Raw genomic sequence first — 22,895 nt, forward strand, 5'->3', positions numbered from 1 at the left:
CTACAATAATTGCTGATGTTTCCTCCTTGGCATTGTGTTAACACACACCTGAATGTTCCAGACCAGCAAATTGCTAAAACTTTGGCTTGTACAGAGGTGTTCACACTTGCTGATTACTCAAAGGCATTTAGTTAGCAACACCTGGCTGCTACTTAACCTATTAATTCCAATGGAAACAGTAAGGGTGTACTTAGTTTTTCACACATGGCTTCTTCATTTTGGCTTTATTTTTGTTACATAAATCATGACATGGTATAATATGTCATGTTTTGTTCATCTGAGGTTGTATTTACCTAAGTTTTAGACCTGCTATGAACCAGATGGTTTTTATTATGTCTTGATATGTAAAACCATTGAATTCAAAGAGGGTGTACTTTCTTTTTCACATGACTGTATAGAATTTTCCCTAGATTTTTCACTATTGAAGTGCACTCGCATGTTAAACAGTTAATGAAAACTGGTAACAGTAAGATTAATTCCTAAATATGTGGCTTTTTTAAACTCGAAGTTGCTCATTAATTGTGACTCCACCCACAAACAAATTACTAACAAGCTGTTTTGAGTGAGTTTTACTGTGTCTTTTATTTTGCAGAAAATTTGGGATCATTCATGTTTCATGGCTTGTTAGGAGCAAATTGTGTGTTGCTGAAAATTCACTCTTGTAGTCAAATCCACCTCTGCCACCATCCTCCTTCCCTCCCCCCCCCCCCAGTCTTTAAAACTGGCTTTCTTTCCTGAAACCTTTTTCTTTCCTTGTGGCACAGTAGCTAAACTGCAATACTGCAATCAAGACTCTGCTCACAAACTAAGTTTGATCCCGACAGGCTCAGGTAGCCAGCTCGAGGTTGACTCAGCCTTTCATCCCTCCAAGGTCATTACACTGAGTACCCAGCTCATGGGGGGGGGGGTTGCAATGTGTAGCCTGCATAATTAAAAAGTTGTAGACTGCCCTGTGAGTGCTTTAGAGACAATGAGGTGTTATATAAGCAGGTATTATATAAGCAGCACACTTTCTTCCTTTCTTCAACTATACAACATGCTCAACCATCTCCTTTAAGAGTGGATCTTCAGGGAGACCCTTCTTTTCGCTCTACTACCCTCACAGACACATCTGATGAGCAACAAGAGAGGGCTTTCCCAGTGTCTGTTCCCAGATTGTGGAATGCCCTCCTCCAGGACAATGGGTTAGTCCCCTCCCTGCTGTCCTTCAGAAGACAAGTGAAGGCCTTCCTTTTTAGACAGGCTTTTAACAACTGAATTGGGCAATGGGGCTTTTATTTTTGGGATGCTGCGCATAGTTACATGGGCTTTAAGATGTTTAAAGCTGTTTTGAACAGTTAGAACTAATTGTTTTAATATCATCATGTGTGATTATTCTTTTAAAAAATTAATAACTCACCCTGTTCTTCATTGGCTTGTTTTCTTAATAATTTGTAAGCTGCCTTGGGTCCCTTTATCAGGTGGAAGGCATCAAAGTTGTTATTGTTTAGTCGTTAGGTCATGTCCTATTCTTCGTGACCCCATGGACCAGAGCATGCCAGGCCCTCCTGTCTTCCACTGCCTTCCCGGAGTTGGGTCAAATTCATGTTCTGTATATATGAGGTTGTTGATATTTATTCCGGCAATCTTAATTCCGTTTTGGGATTCATCCAGTCCTACAAATTACCTAACTAATTAATAAATTGACAGCTTGCTTTAGTGCTCCAGGAGACTCCCTGGAATTGGAGTGCTAACACAAATGCAAACAAGGTGGGAACATTTATATGTCACATGGCAGCCTTATTTATATTTCTGTTGATACTTAGAGGAGACCTCTTGAGGTGCTATGTTAAGCTTTGTGTACAATTTAAGAACAGATTTTTTTTCTCAAGAAACAAAAAGAGGCTGTGTGTGAGCTTTAGTAATAAAAATGGCATTGTAGATGGTAGAATTGTGGGGACTTTCACACTATTTCCTTTTTTTAGATACAGAAAGGGACATGATAGCCGATAGTTTCCAGCAAAATTAATGGTTTAGAATAAGTAAATGGTCTCATTATGCTGTGCTACTAACATTTGAGAAATAATGTTAGGTGGCATTAGTATTAATAATAACTATCTGCTATTATCTTCCAGCAACCCTTCTCAGTTTTTTTCCAGGTTCTAAAATACTTAGAAGTCTTTTATAGGTTCCTCCTTCTGACAGTGCAGCTTCCCAAAGCTTTACAGATTGGCTTTTCTTCAGGAAGGTGAGCAATCATGCTCTTGTAGTTGAACCCACTGAACAACAAGTCATTCTCCCTTCCTTAAGGGGGGAAATGTGCTATGAGTAATGGTACAGTATTGTCTTAAAAGAGGTTATTTCCAAGAACTAAGATTTGTACCTTATGGATCCCAAAAATAACAGAGAGATGTTGCACACTGCATTGCTGGATAGCTTTATCATCATCATCATCATCTTCTTCTTCTTCTTCTTCTTCTTCTTCTTCTTCTTCTTCTTCTTCTTCTTCTTCTTCTTCTTATTCTTATTATTCTTATTATTCTTATTCTTATTCTTATTCTTATTCTTATTCTTATTCTTATTCTTATTCTTATTATTATTATTATTATTATTATTATTATTATTATTATTATTATTATTATTATTATTATTATTATTATTATTATTATTATTATTATTATTATTATTATTATTATTACTGTCAATGACCAGGAAGATAAAAATACATTGTTTAGATAAAATCACATAATATGAGATAATACCAAAAGACACTGGACAAGACATGTCACCGTCAATGCACCATCTGGCTCTTTTAGTACATTAAAGTTAAGAAAGAAGTTCTAAGTTAACCAGCAGCATTGAAGGCTATAAAAGTTTTTAAACCTGGATGGGTTTAATTTTGCCCTGCTTTCTTTTCAGTCAATTTTTGCTTGAATAATTCAACCCAATCTTTATATTGAATGCAGTTTCATCTCTCAAATATATGCAGTGGATATAAAAAGTTTACACATCCCTGTTAAAGTGTCAGTTGTCTGTGATGCAAAAAAATGAGACAAAGATAATATGCCACCACATTTTTGTCTTTTGTTTTTGTTTTGTATTTGTTATGTTTTTTACTTATACTTTTGTTTTCACCTATAATTTTAAGATGGGAGACGTAGGCTCAGGTCAAGTCATTTTGAAACCTGCTTGTAACAGAGGAACCTGGAACAAAGATCTGACTTTTAGAACCTTTTCATTTTTCTGCACCACTCATAGCCTGATGAAGTCCTAGGCAGGGTTGAAAGCTAGTTTCTGTCTGTCATTTTTTTTAGTGGTCAATAAAGATCTCATCCACACTCTCCTTCAGATGCTGTATGAGGACCACACAGCCTTTCCCCCCTTTTTGTTCTCTTTTCCTTCTTGCACCCTAATAGTGAATTTATAACAAATGAACATAAGGCTGGAGATTTATTGATTCTTCTCTGTATTTCTGAGGCACTTATGCTGTACCAGCTGAATTTATATATTTGAAATATATTGAAATATTTCTTAAATAAATTAAAGAATGCCATTTAAATTAACGTTTCAAAAAGAGAATTCATCTTGTCATTTTAAATAGTGTGCCTTTTGTCATTTATTTGAGTTGGGTCATGCTGTAAAGTAACAATATCATATTTCAAGATTAGAAGCTTCCCACCACAAACATAGCCATTTGCTCATTTATTATTATTATTATTATTATTGATCCCACCACTAGTGCTCTGACTTTGATATGAACATTTCATTTTAAAGTGTGCTGGATTTTTAAAAATGTAATTGCAGCAGATGTTTCTCTGGGTTTTCTTTTTCTTTCTGGCACTCTTAAGTTTTTCTCTCTCTTCTGTTGTCTTCTTCTTTTCTTTCTGCCTCCTGAGCAGGTACATGAAAGGGAAATCCTTGTATAGTCAAATGTTTGTTTTACTGTCTAAAGCTTGCAAAGGGCCCTTAGCAGAGGCTGATTTCTTCTTGAAGAGCTGTAATTATTCATAGAAAGGGAGGGGAAGGAGTCTTTGTCACTAATAGGCTTCTGGGTGCTTCTTGAAATGGTCTTTTATGATTCCTTTCTACAAAATTTTCTACTGATGAGGCTTTCTTTTTTAAAAAAAAAACTCTCTTGCAAGTGATAAAAGGTAATTGTCCTATCTTGAGTACTCTGATGCTGTTATGCTCATGTGCTTCAAAGGAGGATGCAGAAAATGATGTTATTGATGGTATTGCCATGACAACAGTCCTTTAGAATAAACATTCTGGCATTGTTATTCCAGACACACAAATGGGGGGGGGGAACGGCAGGAGAGCAGCTTTCTTTTAAGCACAAACAGATTGTGCCCCTTCAAAATACACTCATGAACTTTGCTTTTCTGAAGATCTACTGACTGGTTTAGAGCAGAAAGGATTGTGGAATCTTTTACCTTCTGTGTACACCACATTGTGATATAAAGTGGTAAATCTCTGGAGGTGGTGGTGGCAGCCAGCAATTTGAAGAGACACAAAATGACTGAAAAACATAAACATTTCCCTTTTTAAAAAAAGGGCAGCAAAGAAACCTGGGGGGGGAAATGAAAACTGGTGACTGCACCACTGAATTATCAGTCATGAGACACAGTAGATAGGAGACCCAGTCTTTCTGATTTGGTTTTTTTGGTTTTTTGGTTTGTTTGTTTGTTTAGCATGCAGTTGGACACAAAATATCCATTTTGGGGAGAAATTGTGCTGTTGGAAAATGGTAGCTGTGCAGTTGGAGAAACAGAGATTTTATTTATTTTATTTTTAAAAAATATTTTATCCCACCTTGCTCTTTAAAAAGGATCCTAGGCAGCTTATATCATTAAAAGACAATATTTAAAAACTAACAACAGTAAGTATACAAATATTTAAAAATACTTAAACAAATACTGTATTATATTAAAAACAGTAAATAAAACCAGTACTAAAACCACATTTAAAAGCATCAAGGGACAGCAGTCTATTTAAAACCGCTCAGAGTGGTCATATAGACCAGATGAGCAGGATACAAATTAGATCAAATCAATCAATCAATCAATCAATCAATCAATAAAAATCCCTCTCAGACAGCCATTCACTCAGGGAAAGTCTGCCCGAAGCGAATCGTGGCTGCAGAAGCACAGAATCCCGCAATCATAAACTGAAGGTTTTCTAAAGAATTTAATTACATTATATGAACTAAAGGCAGGCAGCAATCAACCATAACACAGCCAGTCATACCTTGTTCACATCCTTAGACCTCAGCAGCCTGAAACTCAAGTAATAAAAAATGGATTGTGATAATGTTCTGGGCACCTCCACAGATAAAATTGCTTTTGGTGTTTAAGTTATGACAATCAAGATGATTCTACTTTCCACATATCTTGATTGATTGATTGATTGATTGATTGATTGATTGATTGATTGATTGATTGATTGATTGATTGATTGATTGATTGATTGATTGATTGATTGATTGATTCTATTTATACCCCGCCTATCTGGTCATATTGACCATTCTTGATGACATCACAATGAGTTATTGAGGGTCCACAATATCTCACCTTGCTCAGAATATAGCCAGTCCTTAACCACCTGGAAAAGCTTCACTGAATGACACTACATTGAGTGGAAAAGATCTCTGCTCACTACTATTAATGTTACACAGCTTGACAGTGAACTCTACTCCATGTTTGATTGGACTCTGTGTGAGTCTCCTGCTACCTTCACATAAACCATCTCCTAAGTTGTTTATTTGCCTGTAGCTGAGACACGTACAAAGGAGCTGTATGAGTTCTACTTAGAGAGAGGTGCCACATAGGCATAGTGCTATCAACCATTCAAGTTGTTTCTAGATCCTCCAGAACAACTATAGCTTCAAGAGGAACACTGTGTTAGAGAGTATAAGATAAGATTAAATGAATGGAATATATTGTAATAAATCACTCTGGTTGCAAAAGATCGAAAAATAGAAAAATACAATAAAATATTTTTTTTAAAAAAAAAGAAAGTGAGGAGGAATTAAAGAACCTCGTAATAAGGGTGAAAGAGGAGCACGCCAAAAATGGTCTGAAGCTCAACATCAAAAAAACTAAGATCATGGCCACTGGTCCCATCACCTCCTGGCAAATAGAAGGGGAAGATATGGAGGCAGTGACAGATTTTACTTTCTTGGGCTCCATGATCACTACAGATGGGAACAGGAGTCATGAAATTAAAAGACACCTGCCTCTTGGGAGGAAAGTGATGACAAACATAGACAGCATCTTAAAAAGCAGAGACATCACCTTCAACAAACGTCCGCATAGTCAAAACTATGTTTTTTCCTGTAGTGATGTACGGAAGTGAGAGCTGGACCATAAAGAAAGCTGATTGCCAAAGAATTGATGTTTTTGAATTGTGCTGCTGGACGAGACTCTTGAGAGTCCCCTGGACTGCATTGAGAACAGACCTAATCCATTCTAAAGGAAATCAAACCAGATTGCTCACTGGAAGGACAGATCCTGAAGCTGAGGCTCCAATACTTTGGCCATCTCATGAGAAGAGAAGACTCCCTGGAAAAAACCCTGATGTTAAGAAAGTGTGAGGGCAAGAGGCAAAGGGGACAACAGAGGATGAGATTGTTGGACAGTGTCACTGAAGCTACCAACATGAATTTGACCCAATTCCGGGAGGCAGTGGAAGACAGGAGGGCCTGGCGTGCTCTGGTCCATGGGGTCACGAAGAGTCGGACACAACTAAACGACTAAACAGCAAATCCCACAAACTGCAGCAGAGCACAGAGTTCTGGCTCCTGTCCTCTGAAGACGCCAGCCACAGAGACTGGCGAAACGTTAGGAAGAAAAACCTCAAGAACACAGTCAGATGGCCCGAAAAACTTACAACAACCAAACATCTTACTATCTGAGAGCCATTAATTTTCACTTGAATGTCTACGGTCTGTAGAGTAGAATATTTGTTTGTTTACTGTAGGTAGCAAGTTTAGCAACAAGACTGTTTTTTCCCCCTGATTTCCTTCCTGTCTGTTAAATGTAACCTTCAGGCTTAGATTGCTGCACAAGTTCCATAAGCAGCTATTAGCATTTGTGATTCACATCAGGCCAGTTGCTTCCCAAAACTAAGAAGAAAACATTGATAGGGACTGTTTGCAGGTTAAAGAGTGAATGAGGCTGAACACCTACACTTGCATTTCCACAGGTTTATGGAAAAACTGCTATGAGTGCAGCCCATACGCCTGCAATTTAATGCCTATTTATTCTGGTATGATTGTTATGGAAATTTATGTCTTCACATCTTTGCTACTGAAAGTGCTCCTCAAGTTCTGTTCCCAGATAAGTTTTTTAAAAAGATATGTGCTCACTAATTTTATTTTTATAGACTTAACCATGTGTGTCATTTAAAAAGTGAACAGAAAGAGCAGTGCCCTGTACTTTAATTAATGTTTTGTTATCTTTCTAGTGCACAATGTACTGTTCATTTGGTGTAGTAAGTTTTGTTTCACCACCAAGTTCATCCAATGAGATTAAGAGATACTGTTGCAAGTATAAACTGGTAGCAATTGCCAGGCTTTTTTTCACTCTTTATGTTTGCAGAGTTACTATTATGGTTAGTACCATGGGAGCATTAAGGGACATTACTTGCATTTGTCCTTATAAACAGACTCCCATTGCATCATAGAGACTGCAGGAAAAATATGTATTTGTTATATCATACATTTTCAAAGTCTAGAACTCCTGTATCCAATGAGGTGATATCCTAATATGGTAAAGCTATAAAAGGAGAAAGCAAAATAGAGTTGGCGAACAGGTGAAGAAGATACAATAATAGATGGACCACAGACAGAGCAAGAATAATTCTGTTAATCCAGGTCATAATGTACAACACAGTCCTTATAGGCAAATTAAAATAACAAGGAAGGTGGTATAATAATGGGAATGTTACAATGATGTATAAAATGGTGACTATGTTTTGATGAAATCAGTTACGTACTTACAACTTGTCAATGACAGCCAGTCAGCATGTTTCTAAAGCTAGCTAGGGATATTTTTTCCGTCAACACTAAAATGTAAGTGGATTTTGAATATCTTAAACTCTGCTTTTGGTATTTTCCCTGGCTGGGCATTTAGGATTTGATGGATTTGAAATGTTTTTAATCATGTTATTGAAATAATTTTTAGGCGTTAACAGTTTTGTAGTGTGTGGGTTCTTTTTTTTTTAATAAGTCACATTTGGAGGTGGAAGGGTATGGAAAAATTATTAACAAATGAAGAATAGTTTGTTTTTAAAGTGGTGAGCAAAACGTAGCTTTCGCAAATTGTAGTATGACTATCAATGAGAGACAGAAGCCCACAAGCTTGCTTGGTGAAAATGCTGCAAAATGATAATCTCCACTTGGATGCCATTTGCTTTCTTCCCCTCCCCCCTTCTTTTGAGAGGGAGAAATGATTTTTTTCCCATACTAGCATTCTCTCTGAAGACATGGTTAATTTTCCATTCAAGATATTTAATATGTGATATTGCAAAGCTGCCATGAGCCTTCCAAACACTGTCTCCTCACACAGAAATGAATTTGATAGCAGTTATCTCTGGGAGTTCTCACTCAAGAAAAAGATTTGCAGGAATGAAACAGCTCAAATGCCAAAACTGGGGGGGGGGGTAGTTTGTAATGCGAAATGTGATAATGAACCTTCATGATTGCTGTGAGTTGATTGCAATTTGGATTGTTTTCAGAAATTGTGCATTTTTCTCTCTCTCTCTCTTTCTCTTTCTCCAGAGGGTATGAACTGTATGAACAAAGATCATGGGTGCGCACATATCTGCCGGGAGACACCCAAAGGTGGGGTTGCCTGTGAATGTAGGCCTGGCTTTGAACTTGCCAAAAACCAGAAGGACTGCAAATGTAGGTAGATGCAGACAAATCTCAAATACCCAGCATGTTTTTGTCCATATTGCTTTTTCCTTTTTGTAAAATAAATAAATAAATCAAGAAATCAATTTGATTTTATTGGCCTGAGGTCGTTGAGTATTTTTCCCCTTGAAAGCAGAGAAGTAAGAGCTAAACGACAGGTTACCGGTATATGTTACAAACAGGGGAATGATATAAAATGAGAAGCTGTACATTTCTGAACAGATAGTTAGGAAACTTTGGATCCATATCTTAAAATTGTAAGCCAGCCTTAACTATGATGTTCAACTGAACCCACTGAAATAGAAGCAGCTTAGGATTTGATTTTAATATATAGAATTGAATGAACTCCAGTAATGAAAGGTAGTGTATCATGTGGATGCAAAACATCCCACCCTGAATTTTGCAACAAGATTTATATAGATGCTGCAACAGATTTTATTTAAAACAGTCCATCCCTGATCCTGGTCCTATTTATCTGCTACTTTTACAATCACTTTTGCTGTTATTGCAGCCTTTTCAAAGGTTCAAATTAGTTCTCTCAGATATACACATTGTGTTCAGCATTGGGCAACTTAATGTGAATTATTGTTCAGATGCCCAGCATGGAATTCATAAAGATATAATGGATTGGGCCTTGACCAAAGTAGTTGCCTTCAGCATGTCTTTAAGCCAGTGAGGCATCTACTCTGTTTCATGCAGGTGCAGACTTTATGGTTGGCACCACTAGAGTTATCTAAAGGGCTGTGCGAAGACCTACAAGACTTTGAGATGGTGAACATACTGAATGTTATGATTCAAATGCCTGTCTATGTTGCTGATTTTTATATGTTTTAAATGCCCTTTAAATTAGAGTGGTTGGTTAAAAGAATTTTAGAACAAAGAGTCAATTGGGTGTTTGTGAACATGCCACAATGTCACAATAGTTTAATCCAGCCAGGGGGAGGATTCAACTGTCAGCAGACTGCCAAATTTTATCTTATAGGTTTTAGAGGAATGGAAGAAATAAAAACAAACCTAAGTAAAATGTTTATAAAACAAAAACATGTATTTTTCTAGCTTTGGCATCTCAAGGACTGCGGAAATCCTCTCTGGACTGTTTTGGGATGTGAAAAAATGCTACAGTCTCTTTTGATCTGATACTGGCCATTGCTTTCATTGAATCATGAATGTACCAAATATATCTCAGTTCTGAGTGACATTGATAAAAATGTGTATTGCAGTTTTGTAAGAATACTGGGTTATTTGCTAAGGACTTCTCTAACTCCTCAAAAAGCTGCAACATCCATAGTTCTTTGACAGACCTGACCTGAAAACAGAACATGGCAACAGTACCCTGAAGTAGCTACTAGACTAGTAATATGAGAAGGACTCCCTGCCTTAAGCCTTCACATTGTGGGAATGCAGAGGTTGTGAGTTTTCACTTTAAATTTGTGTCAGACACTGCCAGAAGTTGAAAAGGAATCTCTAAGTTATCATTAGAGTCGTTCTAGGTGAGCTTGGTCATAGAGAGTGCACTAGACCAGTGGTCCCAAACCTTTCTAGCCCTGCGGACTGGCTGTGGAAGGCGGGACACCCCCCTGCGCTCGTGCACATGCGTGAAGGAGCACACTCTCATGCGCATGCTAAAAGAGCAGCACAGCGCTCATGTGGGTGCGTGCTTAATTGCACGCAGGCACAAACAGGCTGTGCGGCGGGGGAGTGTGTCCGGGGGGGAGGTCTCTCTCCCCGGCCCAGTCCGGCTCAGGCCACAGACCAGCACCAGGCCACAGACTGGGGGTTGGAGACTTCTGCACTAGACAATACCCTCAAAGCTAGAGGTTAAATAATTCCTGTTCCCGAGGAATAGGAAATTACTTAAACTAGTTCAGACACACATACATACATTATTGGGGATCACAGATAATACCCAGGCTCAGTAAACAAAAAATACTTCTATTGGGCGTCCATTGCCTCACCATGTGAACAGCAAGTGTTAGCCTGCTCTGCTCCTCCCACAGAATCAAAGAGATGGAATAATGGTGAGGATAGCATCATTTTCCATAACTCTTGAATTCTCTTTCCCTTGATTAGCCTAGCAAGTTTCTGTTTTTAAAGCCAGAGTTAAAAGCTGATATTTTATTTTAAAATAAAATATTTTCCTCACTCCCAAAGAAAACCTCTCCAGAGTTTCCTTCCTTCCCTGCAGCAGATCCTCTGCAATTCAGCCAGCCAGTTATGAAACAAACTCTCTTTGTACTTAAATTATTTATTTTTCCTGCATGGGAACTTTGTGGACTGGCAGGTATTAGGAAAGAAGATGTTCTCATCAGTTGAGGGTCATAAGTCTGGCATCAATGATTCTGCAGTATCCCCAGAAGGGTATGAAAAAGGAAGGAAAGTCTTTGTGGTTCTAGAGAACAATCTCAAAAATCTATCCTAATTTTTCAAATGGTTTTAGCTGCAGTAATTAAATGTCCATCCCTCAGCATATCATTACTTAATAAGGTTGAAGAATTTCTCTCACACACTGAACTCTTAGAGCCAATGAATATATAGTATGTTTTAATTGTGAAAGTGATATTTCATACAGTATTTCTTCTTCCCCCATATGTCTGAAAAAGTAGAGTTATCCATGAAACCTCACATTAAAATATAATAGTTCGTCTTTAAGGTGCCGTATGTTTTTGGCTTGTTTTGTTTTGCTTTTATTTGTTTGGATTTTGCCTGATATTTCTCACACATGTTGATTAGTGAGTCTGTTAAAGATTCTGAAATTATAGGGTAGAAAGTAAACTACACATGAAAATATGAATGTTATAATACATGTAAAGTCCTACAAAGTCAATATTTAAATTTTGCCAGCTTTTGGATTTGAAGTTGCTCTGCAGATGTCAAAGCTTTAAGCCTCCCCTACTTTAAAAGCAGGGGATGTGGTGGCACTGCGGGTTAAACCACAGAAGCCTCTGTGCTGCAAGGTCAGAAGGAAGACCAGCAGTTGTAAGATCAAATCTACGCAACCAAGTGAGCTCCCATCGCTTGTCCCAGCTCCTGCCAACCTAGCAGTTCAAAAGCATGTAGAAATGCGAGTAGATAAATAGGTATCACCACAGTGGGAAGATAACGGTGTTCCATGTCTAGTCACGCTGGCCACCTGAACATGGAAACTGTCTACGGACAAACCAGTGGCTCTATGCCTTGGAAATGGGGATGAGCACTGCCCCCTAGAGTCAGACACAATTGGACTAAATGTCAAGGGGAACCTTTACCTTATTTTCAAAGCAAAGCAAAGCAAAATGTGCTGCTTAAATACTTCCCCATATGGGAAAAGCACTTTAGCAGGTTGTATCACAAAATGAAAGCAAAATCCATATGAAAACATGTATTGTACCATATTTAGAAACTGATATTTTTTTAAAAAAATATTCATCTTTCTTTTAAAAATTGGCTATATATTGGAGAACATTTGCTACCACGTTTTCAATAGCCCTGCAGGAATATAAATAATCAAAATATAGGTCTAATAAACTAAATAATGTCATGGAAATTTCAAAATGTGACAAAGATGACTAAATTCTTAAACATGACTTCTTGAATGCATACACATATTTTAAAATATTCGTCTTATTTCAGGTTTAGAAAGATGTGCTTTTTAAGACCACTGTCGAAATTAATTCAGGAATCTTGACAAAACTTGAAATTAGTCTGGCTTTAACAATAGCTACATGTCTAAAATATGCAAGACTATTTCAATGCAAGAAATTGGGCCCAAATTATGAAATAAGGAAATGCCTTTACTAAAACTGTTGTTATAACCTTGACTCTACCTCCGTAGTATGCTCACATTCAGCTACACTCTTTATAATCTGGCCTTCATAAGTTATAATTGAAGCCACTGTCTGGAAATGCTTTGTATGGTGACATAAATTATTTTAAAAATCCACTGGATAATATTTGCAAAGAAGAAGTGTTCCACCCATCAGTTTCATCTGAGAAAATTTGATAAACAATTGCAAGGAAGATAGAGAATTATTCTATTAATTGACTATAAGATTTACAGATCTTATCCCTGACAAGCCTCTCATTTTTAAAATAGCAAGATTTTTGAGATTTTTTCACAGGTGAGGTTCTTCCACTATAATGATTGGAGAAACTATACCTACAAAACACTATAAAATGTGAAATCCAGTAATTCTGCACTATTTTACTCAAGATACTGATGCTAATAGATATGGCAGATACAATACTGGATAATACATTCTAATTTGTTGGCTTGTCAGATGAGAAAAGGAGACTGTCTTAAAGCAGTTAGCTGGGCAGTGATTTGAATCTCAGTTTCCTGCAACAGGATCCAGAAGTAGATTATACACACTGTCCCAACGTTAGCACTCTTCTGCAGCCATTGGAGAATTGTGCAAAGTGTATCTCTAGACTTCATCATGTGGCCAGAGGCAAAGATAATGGCTAGCCTCCCAAGACAGGAAAAATAACGGCACATTTTAAGATGTTATTGCTTGATACCTCCTTCTCCTCAGAAACTAATATGGGTGAGAGAGATAGGATGGTAGAGTGTGTAGAGTGCCGGTTCGTGACCAAATGGCATCCCTTGAATAAGTCACTTGGATAAGTCTCAGCCTTATCCACAGAGTTTTTGTAACTATAATATCATATAATGGAGGTGATAGCAAACTTTGTGAAAGCTGTATTTTAAATGCAATTAGAAGAACTATTTACTTACTTTTCAGATTATTTTACACCATCTAGTCCCCAGAAATTGATGGCCTGAACTGTGCTCTTGGGGGCCTCTAAATCCTTGCAAGTAGTGTTGACAACAACTTCCCTGCATCCCTGGATATGCCATACATGCATGGCAGCATCCATGGTTTCGGTTCCTAATTGCTAGGAATGGTACCATACCCATGCATACTATAAGAAATTAGAAGGGCACAGTTGAAAAGTGCAACTGAACTATGATGCTGAGGACTAAGAAATCTAAGACTTCTTGCACAATGATTATATCCCTCTTGTGCAACAGTTCCCAAGAGCCTAATCCAATCTCCTACATTAATTATCCAGGATATTAAATTCCAGATTATTATGAGATCTGGAGGATTTGGCCCATCCTTGATATAATTCCATTGGCACTTCCTTGTCTTCCTTAAAAAGATGGGATGCAAGTAGAGCAGGTGTGAAGGGTTTTCTCTGGGAGTAACTTTGAAAAAAAGACATTTAAGTGGCTACATTTCATTTTTTTTAAAGTACAGTACAGAATAGGAGTGAGCCTGTATCATCCTGGTATTTCTTGGCTTCTGAGTGCTTGAAGTTATGCTGTTGTGATAATCTCATTTTGCTTTTTGGCACAGTGCATATCTATGTGGGGTTTAAATGCATATATTGCAATATGCCCAACATTTAGTAAAGGAATATTTACATGATGGTGTAGCAATGTTCAGTATTATGGTCGTGATACTTTGCATCCAGAAACGCATCAATTAATATTGACAAGTCATCTCAATACAGAGATGAGTCATCCCAATACATTGAATGGTTTGGATCCAAAAAAGACAAAACAGGCATTCATTCATCCAAGATGGCCAGCATTCACTGACACTGACATCAGTTTGTAATGGCAAACTTGGGTAGCAAGGGATAGAACCAACATTGCCAAAAATGAGAAATAAGGGGAGTGTTGGGATGCTTGAGGGAACCTTGAATTTTGCTGAAATGCAACAGTTTTAAAATAGACACTATCAACAACGTAAGCTTTGCTTTAGTTTTAAGAGGTTAAAAAGGAATGTGAAAACAGCTCTGTAACGACTGAGCAGGGTCAGCGGCTTTGGAATGTTGAGAGTCAGAGAAAAATGGGAGAAAACTGCAAGAGGGGAAGGATTTTGGACACTCAGTGTAAAACATATAAACCTTATCTAAACAATTCTTTTCTTGTCAATTTAATAGTAAGGTTTAAAACACATACTGTATGTTTAATGGTGGAATACTGAGACCAATTCCTTATCATGAATAGGGCTGTCATAGGAAACTAGCTCTGATTTTTCAAAACAATTTTAGATGTTGTAAGTATTTATCATATACTGTCCAGTATAGCACATCTCCCAAGTGTTCATTTTGCCATATTCACTTTAACTGAATAAAACTGAACTCCCTTAAAGTAGTTTGACTTTTCTCTTATCATGGATATGGGGATGCAGCTTAGTCTAAACACTTCTAGTGAAGTTTGTGTTCAGGTGAAGCTAGAATCACCTGATGGCATTATTATTATTATTGGCATAATAAGACATTATTATTATTATTATTATTATTATTATTATTATTATTATTATTATTATTATTATTATTATTATTATTATTATTATTATTATTATTATTATTATTATTATTATTATTATTATTATTATTATTATTGCTCTTGTCATGATATTTGCATTTGGAGCTACCACAAGGAACCTTCTCTTGAGGTTGTCCAGCTTACATGAGTAGGAAAAAATCTGTAGATATACTGCCTCAAAAACAACAGCTTTAGAACTGCAGAGCTGGAAGGGACCCTATGGATCACTGCGTCCAGCCTCTGTCAAGGAGGCACAGTGGGGAATTGAACTCCCACCATCTGGCCCCGCAGTCAGTGACCTAAGCCACTGAGCTACCTAGTAATTCCTGTTCACCCAAAGTAGAGAGTCGCTAAATAGCTATAGTTTAAAACCATAAAATGTTTAAAAGAAGGGCTATGTGGAAGATGTTAAGCTCAGGCGTCATTCTTTCTTTTTAAATGTTTTACTATTCTGAAGATCTAAGGATAAAAAATAGGTTCAGAATTTGGCTTTTTAAAATATATATATTAAATGTGAAAATGTGAATTTCCAGCATAGCTGGAAAGAACAACACCCTACCCACAGGAAAACATATTTCTTATTAATAATGGATGTTACTCATGTAAATAAGTAGAAGAAAAACAATCCTACATTCTATAATTAGAGTATAGGTGATATAATAGCACAGAGCAAAATATATGTTGTGGTAGGAGTCTACTGACGTTCCTCTGACACAATACACATCTATAATGCATTCAAGGCTTTTCTTTTTTTATACAAAGAATCTATCTGTGTATAAGAAAAACAGTCCATAACTAAGATATCTAGGAATGTAGTCTGGAATCCTGTCTCCATAAGATTTGATCCTAGGATACAGGGAGGAATATAAACGTCTTAAATTTGCAGATTTTGTTGTGGCTAATTGCAGCTAATTAATGAAGTGCTGGTGCATCTCTTGTTTATGCAATTCGGCATGTGACCAAGATATGCTTTGGTACTTAAGACAGATAAATACAATTAGCCGTGACAAATTACACAAACTTTATAGGAACAACAAGAGTATTCCAGCCTTAGATTTGTATGCAATGGTGGGATGTCCACTTTACTCACAGACATTCATTCACAGGGTTTTAGGAAGGCTGGTGTCTGGTGCAGCTTGTGGTTTGTGGTTTTGCAACATAGATTGCATGTTTGCAGTGATGCTTGCCTTCCTGCTTACATAATAAAGGAACAAGAAAAACTAAACTAATACAAATGTTCTCTTGTAGGCTGACATTAGATTTAGCTTGAAGAGGGTGGATGATTTATTTGTAATCAATATTAGCTGCTGATATATATATATATATATATATAGGAAGCTGTGTAACCTGAATCTTGAACATGTGGCAATCCAGAATGAGAAGGAGCAGGGGAATGGCCACAATTCCAGTCCTTGCACCACTATTTATATGGGGCCAAACTGTGAGCATACGCACAGGAAATTGTCTCCTTAAAATATTACTGTCCAACAAGATAAGACATTTTAAAAACAACAGTGTTGATATTAATACGTATAGTTATCTTGCCATACACACTGCCTTTTAAAAATTTCCATTTCTTATATGCACCTAGAACTCACCCATCCTGAAACTAATTAGTTTCATTGTTGTTTTATTCATACATATGTATATGCACATATTTTTTTGGAAATAACTAGTAACCTGTAACTATGGAAATGGAGGCTGCCAACACACCTGTGATGACACAGATACTGGTCCCGTATGCGGTTGTCATCAGAAGTATGCCCTGCACTCAGATGGTCGAACATGTATTGGTAAGTACCATTCTAAACAGTGTGTGCGTGCATTCATGCATGTGTGTGCATGTGAAACTGAAATATTGTCTGAAAGATTATATGATAAACTCTTCATTTTATTTGAGAAGATTGGGTGTTTTAATATCAGGGAAGCAGTACTTAAAACGTTTAACATTTGTTCAAAGGTTGTTACTCTTTTATGACTTCTTATTTGTATTTTTGTGCATAGTGTTCTACATTGTTACCAATATAGTACATTGGAAAATACATTAGACCTCTGTTTCTATGCCTGTTTATTAAATACAAGAGTAAGAATACAGGGTATTCATGTACAAGTAAAACTAACCAACAGTATATGAATATTCTGCTACCCATTCTGTTATGCTTTACCTATTTTAAGAATTATTTTGGAATTAAATGATTCTTATTGTGATAGGAGGTTTCAGAAATTGATTCACTCAGGGAAAGTGCTAACAAGAATAATTTCTGCTATGTTTAAATACATTTTATTTCATAGGGGTACCCTTTATCACAACCATGTGGTCAGAATTGAACATCTTAGCCGATTTGTGACAGTGCTATCTTCACAGATTTTTGGGTTTTACTCAAATTAGGTTTTGATTTATGGGCCACCCATAGATTAAGATGAGGGGGTGCCTCACTTCAACATTTCAGAGGGCCCACTTTCAACCCCAGGCCCAGCCATGAATTCTTTGGTTTGATTACGTTCACTCAAAATGTGAGGCATGCACAACAGTTTACTATGCATAGTGGTAATATATCTCATTTCATGATTAGGCACACTGCAACATGTACCAGAAAAAACACTTCGGTTATCCTGTGAAGTTTATCTGCTTGTTTTAATCAAAAATCTTGAAAAGAGTTCATTTTTAAAAAAGAAAACATTCTGTTGTGTATGCCAACGAAGCAGTTGTTTAAACTAGTTTATAATATATTCATAGCAAAATGAATATAGTAAATGCTAATTGTTTTAAACTCCATCATGAGAACTTGATGCCTAGATTTCTGAGCAGAGTGAGACATGGCATTCAAATTTTGGAAAGAAATCACTTGATAGGCAGGCACCAAAGCATACAGCAGTTGTGAATGACATCCAGGAAGAGCTATAATTTTATAGAAGGAATGTTTCTGACATGGAATAGTCATTTGAACAATTTTAATCATAATTTTAAGAATTCAAAAGAGTAGAATATTTTCTCTAAAGGTGGCCTCTTGTCTAGACTTTATTGTTGTTGCAAGCATAGAAAAAATAGCACTGCCCTCTCTTTTAAGTTTGCAGTTGGTTCAGGTTAAAGAGATACATTAAATTCACTCCAGATTTTACACCAAAATATGAAAACATTTTAAAAACCTAGCCACAGTTAGTCTCATTGAAGCCTATTGAGTTCGCCAGCTTAATTTTGCACTTAAAGTCAGTGGACTTAAAATGCACACTTTTGGTGAATCATAGCAATTGATGTTTTGATCAGTTTAAAGGCAGAGAAATTAAACAATGTGAAATATACTTAAAGGACATGATCCTACAAAAAAATAAGCACCTTTATGTGTTTATTTCAGTGGAAGAATGAAGTATGTTTTCAAATATTAAAAGTTAAATCTAATTTTATTTGGATTGTGCTTATATTTGCTTGGTGTCTGTTTGCATGCCATTATCTTTGCATTCCTGATAGTGCAAAAACACAAACATTCATCTAGCCAAGTTAAGCCAAGTTCTTGTTGGATGAGTTAGTCACATATTTATCTTTTCCCATGAATATTAATTAAATTTAAAACTGTTTTGCTGGCTGCATTTTTCTCATAGTTTAGAATTAGTTTAGAATTAGTAAAATTTTTACTTGAAATTTAGAGAATTCTGATAGATAATATTGAAAGCATGTTTATGAATTTTTAAGTATATGATTTTATGGAAGTAAATAGTAGAAGATTTTATAGTGATTCCTAGAAGCCAACTTCACATTTAATTGTACAAAACAAAGAAGTTTGGTTGAATAATTCCAACAGATTTGATACAGTGAGAGTTAATATATAGTTTAAATAGCATTCATTTTTCCCTCTTTAATATTAAAATTGTGTGCATATCTATGTTGAAACTAAGGTACATTAACATCTAGGGATAAATGTCTAATTTTATCAAACTTATGCAGGGATGAGAAAAACTTACACTTTTGGACTACAACTCCCAGAATACCCCAACCTGTACAGCTGGTAGGAGTGTACCATTTGTGTGTTGTAATTTTGGGACTTCCAGCCCATAGACAGACACCTGCAAACAACCCCCCAGGAAACTCTGGGGTGGTTTTCTTTTGTGTACATTAGTAACAGGAAACGGGCCTCACAAATTTCTGAGGTAGGTCCTGTTCCAGGTGAGTGAAATATAGGTATCTGTCTGTGTACTAGAACTCCCAGAATTCTGCTTGAGGAATTCTTGAAGAAATTTGGAGAAAGGAAGGAAGGAAGGAAGGAAGGAAGGAAGGAAGGAAGGAAGGAAGGAAGGAAGGAAGGAAGGAAGAGTGAGTGGCACACCCCTAGCCATTGCTTGTGCTAGCAGGGATATTCTGTGTGAAGGCAGCTTATGTCCAGCACATGGATGAAACTCCTGAACATTTAGGGGATAAAGACCAACCCAACTTGGTTTATAAGTTGTTCTTGATTTTGATATGTTGTAATTTAAAAAGTAACTTTTCTGATCTCTGAGCCTGCATATGCCCTGAGTTCTATTGAACTAAAGCTATTAAGTGTCCTTTCAGCAAGCTTTGATTAAATGTGCATAGAGAGGGTTTGATCCTGGAATGGAAACTGTTCAGTTAGTCCCATTGTGAAGGGTACATTCAGTGTGAGCAGATGATGCTTCATGGATGAAATGAACAGACTTGGATTTAAGGATGAACCTTTTAGTCTTATTAAAAACAAATCCGATATTGATTATAATATACATGCTATAATGATGTTTGACTTCTTCTTGGGTTAGTTTTATTTTTACTTCATAATAGCTGAGTCTTATGGATTCCCACAGATCTATGCACATAGGAAACAGACCTGTCTATGTAAGATACCAGTCTAACCACAAAGGTTATGTAGAGATGTTCCAGGACAGGGGACCTGGATACTGTATATATATTTTTTCTGAGAGCTAAAAAAACAACTGCATCATCATGTTTACATTTTCCTGTCCTCTGATTTCAATATTATCCTTATTTGGCATTTAGTAACTGTTAACAGTTGAAAAAAATGCACTTTCTCCCCTCCATTTTTGCAATGATGCTATATAGTATAAATTTATGTTGCATTTTCTGTTTGCGTGATGCAAGACACATATTGCTGCTTGTGTTTTTACCCCTTCCTCCTTTTCCTTCTTCTGAATAGCTTTTTCTCCTAGATATTTTTTTAAAAAGTTTTGTTTTGTTTTCATTTTTATTCTTGCTTTCTGGTGATGGTTCCTGATTGCCTGTCTTGTCTGATACCTGATGTCCATTAATTTCTGGAAAAAAAACATTAAAAAGAAAAATGAAAACCCTCAAACCAAAGCCTCTATTGCAGCCTGATCTCATCTAGAACTTGGTTTTCTCTTAGAACAATGTCTTGTTACAACTCAACCATTTAGTGTTACCACAGATAAAACCTGCAGCTGCTTCCACTTCTTCTGATTTTCCTCTTATTTTTTTTTCTTTCTCTCTACCTTTCATTTGTTATCTTCAGTGGTGTCAGTAATTTGGACATCACTGCAACGATGCAAATGTCTGCAATGGCACATTAGTACCTTTTTCCTAATCCATTTTGTCTTCGTTTTCTTGACTTACCCTCTTATTTTATGTCTGCTGCATGTGAAAAGTCCCCACTCGGGTTTATATTTTCTTCTTAATCACTCAGGCACTGCTTCCCATATTGCTTTTCCCCTTGTATGAAAACTTTTACTTACCCCATCATCTCTACCATCCTTGCAAATGGATTATTTTTAGCATATTTCTAAAATATTACATAATTTAACATCTTGTAATGCTGGAAAGGAGCTTTTCATTTATTGGGCATCAGATACTACCTGTAGGATGTCCTGCACTAATGCTTCCCCCCCCCCCGTTTATTGCATGCTTCTTAAAATTACTAGCATATTCCTGCAACATCCTTTTTCTAGCATTGAATGTTTAGTTAGTCATATTCCATAGACAAGCAGGCAACCAGCACTGCCCAACTTAATTGTTTTGTTTTTAAATTTGTTTGTTTTCTTTGATATTTTAAATTTTTTAGAAATTTGCATGCTTTATTGTTTTTATATATACTGTGTCATCGTGCACAAAGCAATCACATACCCATGCTCATCCATCACCGGATTCTTCCAGCTTTCTTCTGTGTTCAGTGCTTTTGTTGCCAGCTGTGTTTAAAAGCTGGCATCTATTAGCCTCTGACACTTAGACTGACCTTTTTTTAACCATGTGTTGAACTTGAAACTTCATAAATTTAATTTCTTAATTAACACCAATCTGGGGCACCTTCTCTTTTGTGTTTGTGTTATTCCTAGCGTGAGACGACCAGCTTAATATGTGTTGGCTGGCTCATTACTTTGTTTCCTTGTCATTTTCTTCTGCCCACTTCCTCCATTCCTTCCCTCCCTCCTGCACACTTTGATTGATTTTCTGGGATTTCAAATGGAATTAACTCTCTAAATGGGGTTTTAGTGCTTTCATGCTTCTTGGCTTCGGTTGCACCAGGCCAAGAAACTGTCTTCAGCAGTGGAAAATTGGGCTTTTCATTAACCAACTGCTCCATGTTTGTCCCTTACTTGTGTTTTAGAGGAGGATGAGGCTGCAATTGAGAGTTCTGAGTTCAATGCCACGTCAGTAGCTGATGTGGACAAGCGGGTGAAACGGCGGCTACTTATGGGTAACACTTTTCTTCCACTTCCTTTGATGTGCTCTCAACTTTTGTCTCTGTGTGTATGGGGGTGGGTTGTTTCTCAATTATTTTGGTTCTTAATTTGTTCATCTGTGTGCTGAGGTCACAATTTGTTTAGAATCCTGATCTTCCATCAAAATGTTCATTTTCAGTTTTAAATGTCTTCTCTCCCTACCAACTCCCTCTAATACAGTAGCTTTAATGTCGAGCAAGCCTTTGGGGCAGAGAAGAAAATCTTTGCCATTAACCTTGCTTACCTGTTGCAAGCCTGCTTTTCCCATGTGATTTGTGTAATTCTCTCATATAGCTCATATAACTTCCTATGTTAACATGGTCTTTGAGTTTCTGGTTGGATGTAGATATTATGAAATGACTGGTGTCCTTTTTGTGTATGTTCAGTAGATATGCTTTTATTGTTCCTTTGGTTGAAATGTTTATACTCTAATATTTTCTCGATGTTTTGAAATTAGGGGAATAATTCCTGGCCACTCCCGTTATTACTGAGTTCTTTTATATCTGTCTTCCAAAATAAAATAATAAAAAAGTTAAACAAATATGAAGGATAGGTACAGTACTTATTTTTAGTTATTATTTTCGTCATTTGAAACTGATAGGAGAAGAGGCAGTAGTAATATCTACACTCCAGATTTGGGCATTTCTAGGTAGAGCTTGATCTCAAATTAACATAACGGTATGTCTCTCAGCACCAAACATATTTGGTTGGAAACAGTGATCTAAGGTGTGAGGAATGTATTGCTGGTCTGGAATATCTTCGCCTAAAAACACATACCTTGAAGATAAAACATTAATTTAAGTTATAGATGTACTGTGTTGCTATTTAATGAGATGACTGGTTAATAATTCAGCTTAAATAACCATTGTTCCTCTTACTATTAATACAAAGAAAAGAGTGCCTTTTTGCTTCTTTTCTTATAAGCACATTGTTTCTATCTAGACTGTGTTTTTCAACAAAAGCCTTCTTTTTTAGGATGAAGCATAA

The 22,895-nt window shown here is 36.6% G+C and overlaps 1 protein-coding gene across 4 annotated transcripts in view; it reads left to right on the plus strand.

Annotated features, from left to right (window-relative positions):
• Positions 1-22,895, plus strand: part of SCUBE1 (signal peptide, CUB domain and EGF like domain containing 1) — a 280,077-nt gene that overhangs the window by 162,353 nt on the left and 94,829 nt on the right. For 2 of the 4 annotated variants that reach the window (XM_073000829.2, XM_078394214.1), the window contains exons 5-7: positions 8,759-8,884; positions 16,889-17,005; positions 21,794-21,883. In XM_073000829.2, coding sequence (XP_072856930.2) covers positions 8,759-8,884; positions 16,889-17,005; positions 21,794-21,883 — 333 coding nt within the window. The remainder of the gene's footprint in view (positions 1-8,758; positions 8,885-16,888; positions 17,006-21,793; positions 21,884-22,895) is intronic. The other 2 variants (XM_073000830.2, XM_078394215.1) reach the window with 1 other exon arrangement.

This window comes from Pogona vitticeps, chromosome 5 (genome assembly GCF_051106095.1).
Source record: "Pogona vitticeps strain Pit_001003342236 chromosome 5, PviZW2.1, whole genome shotgun sequence".
Classification (NCBI taxonomy): Eukaryota; Metazoa; Chordata; class Lepidosauria; order Squamata; family Agamidae; genus Pogona; species Pogona vitticeps.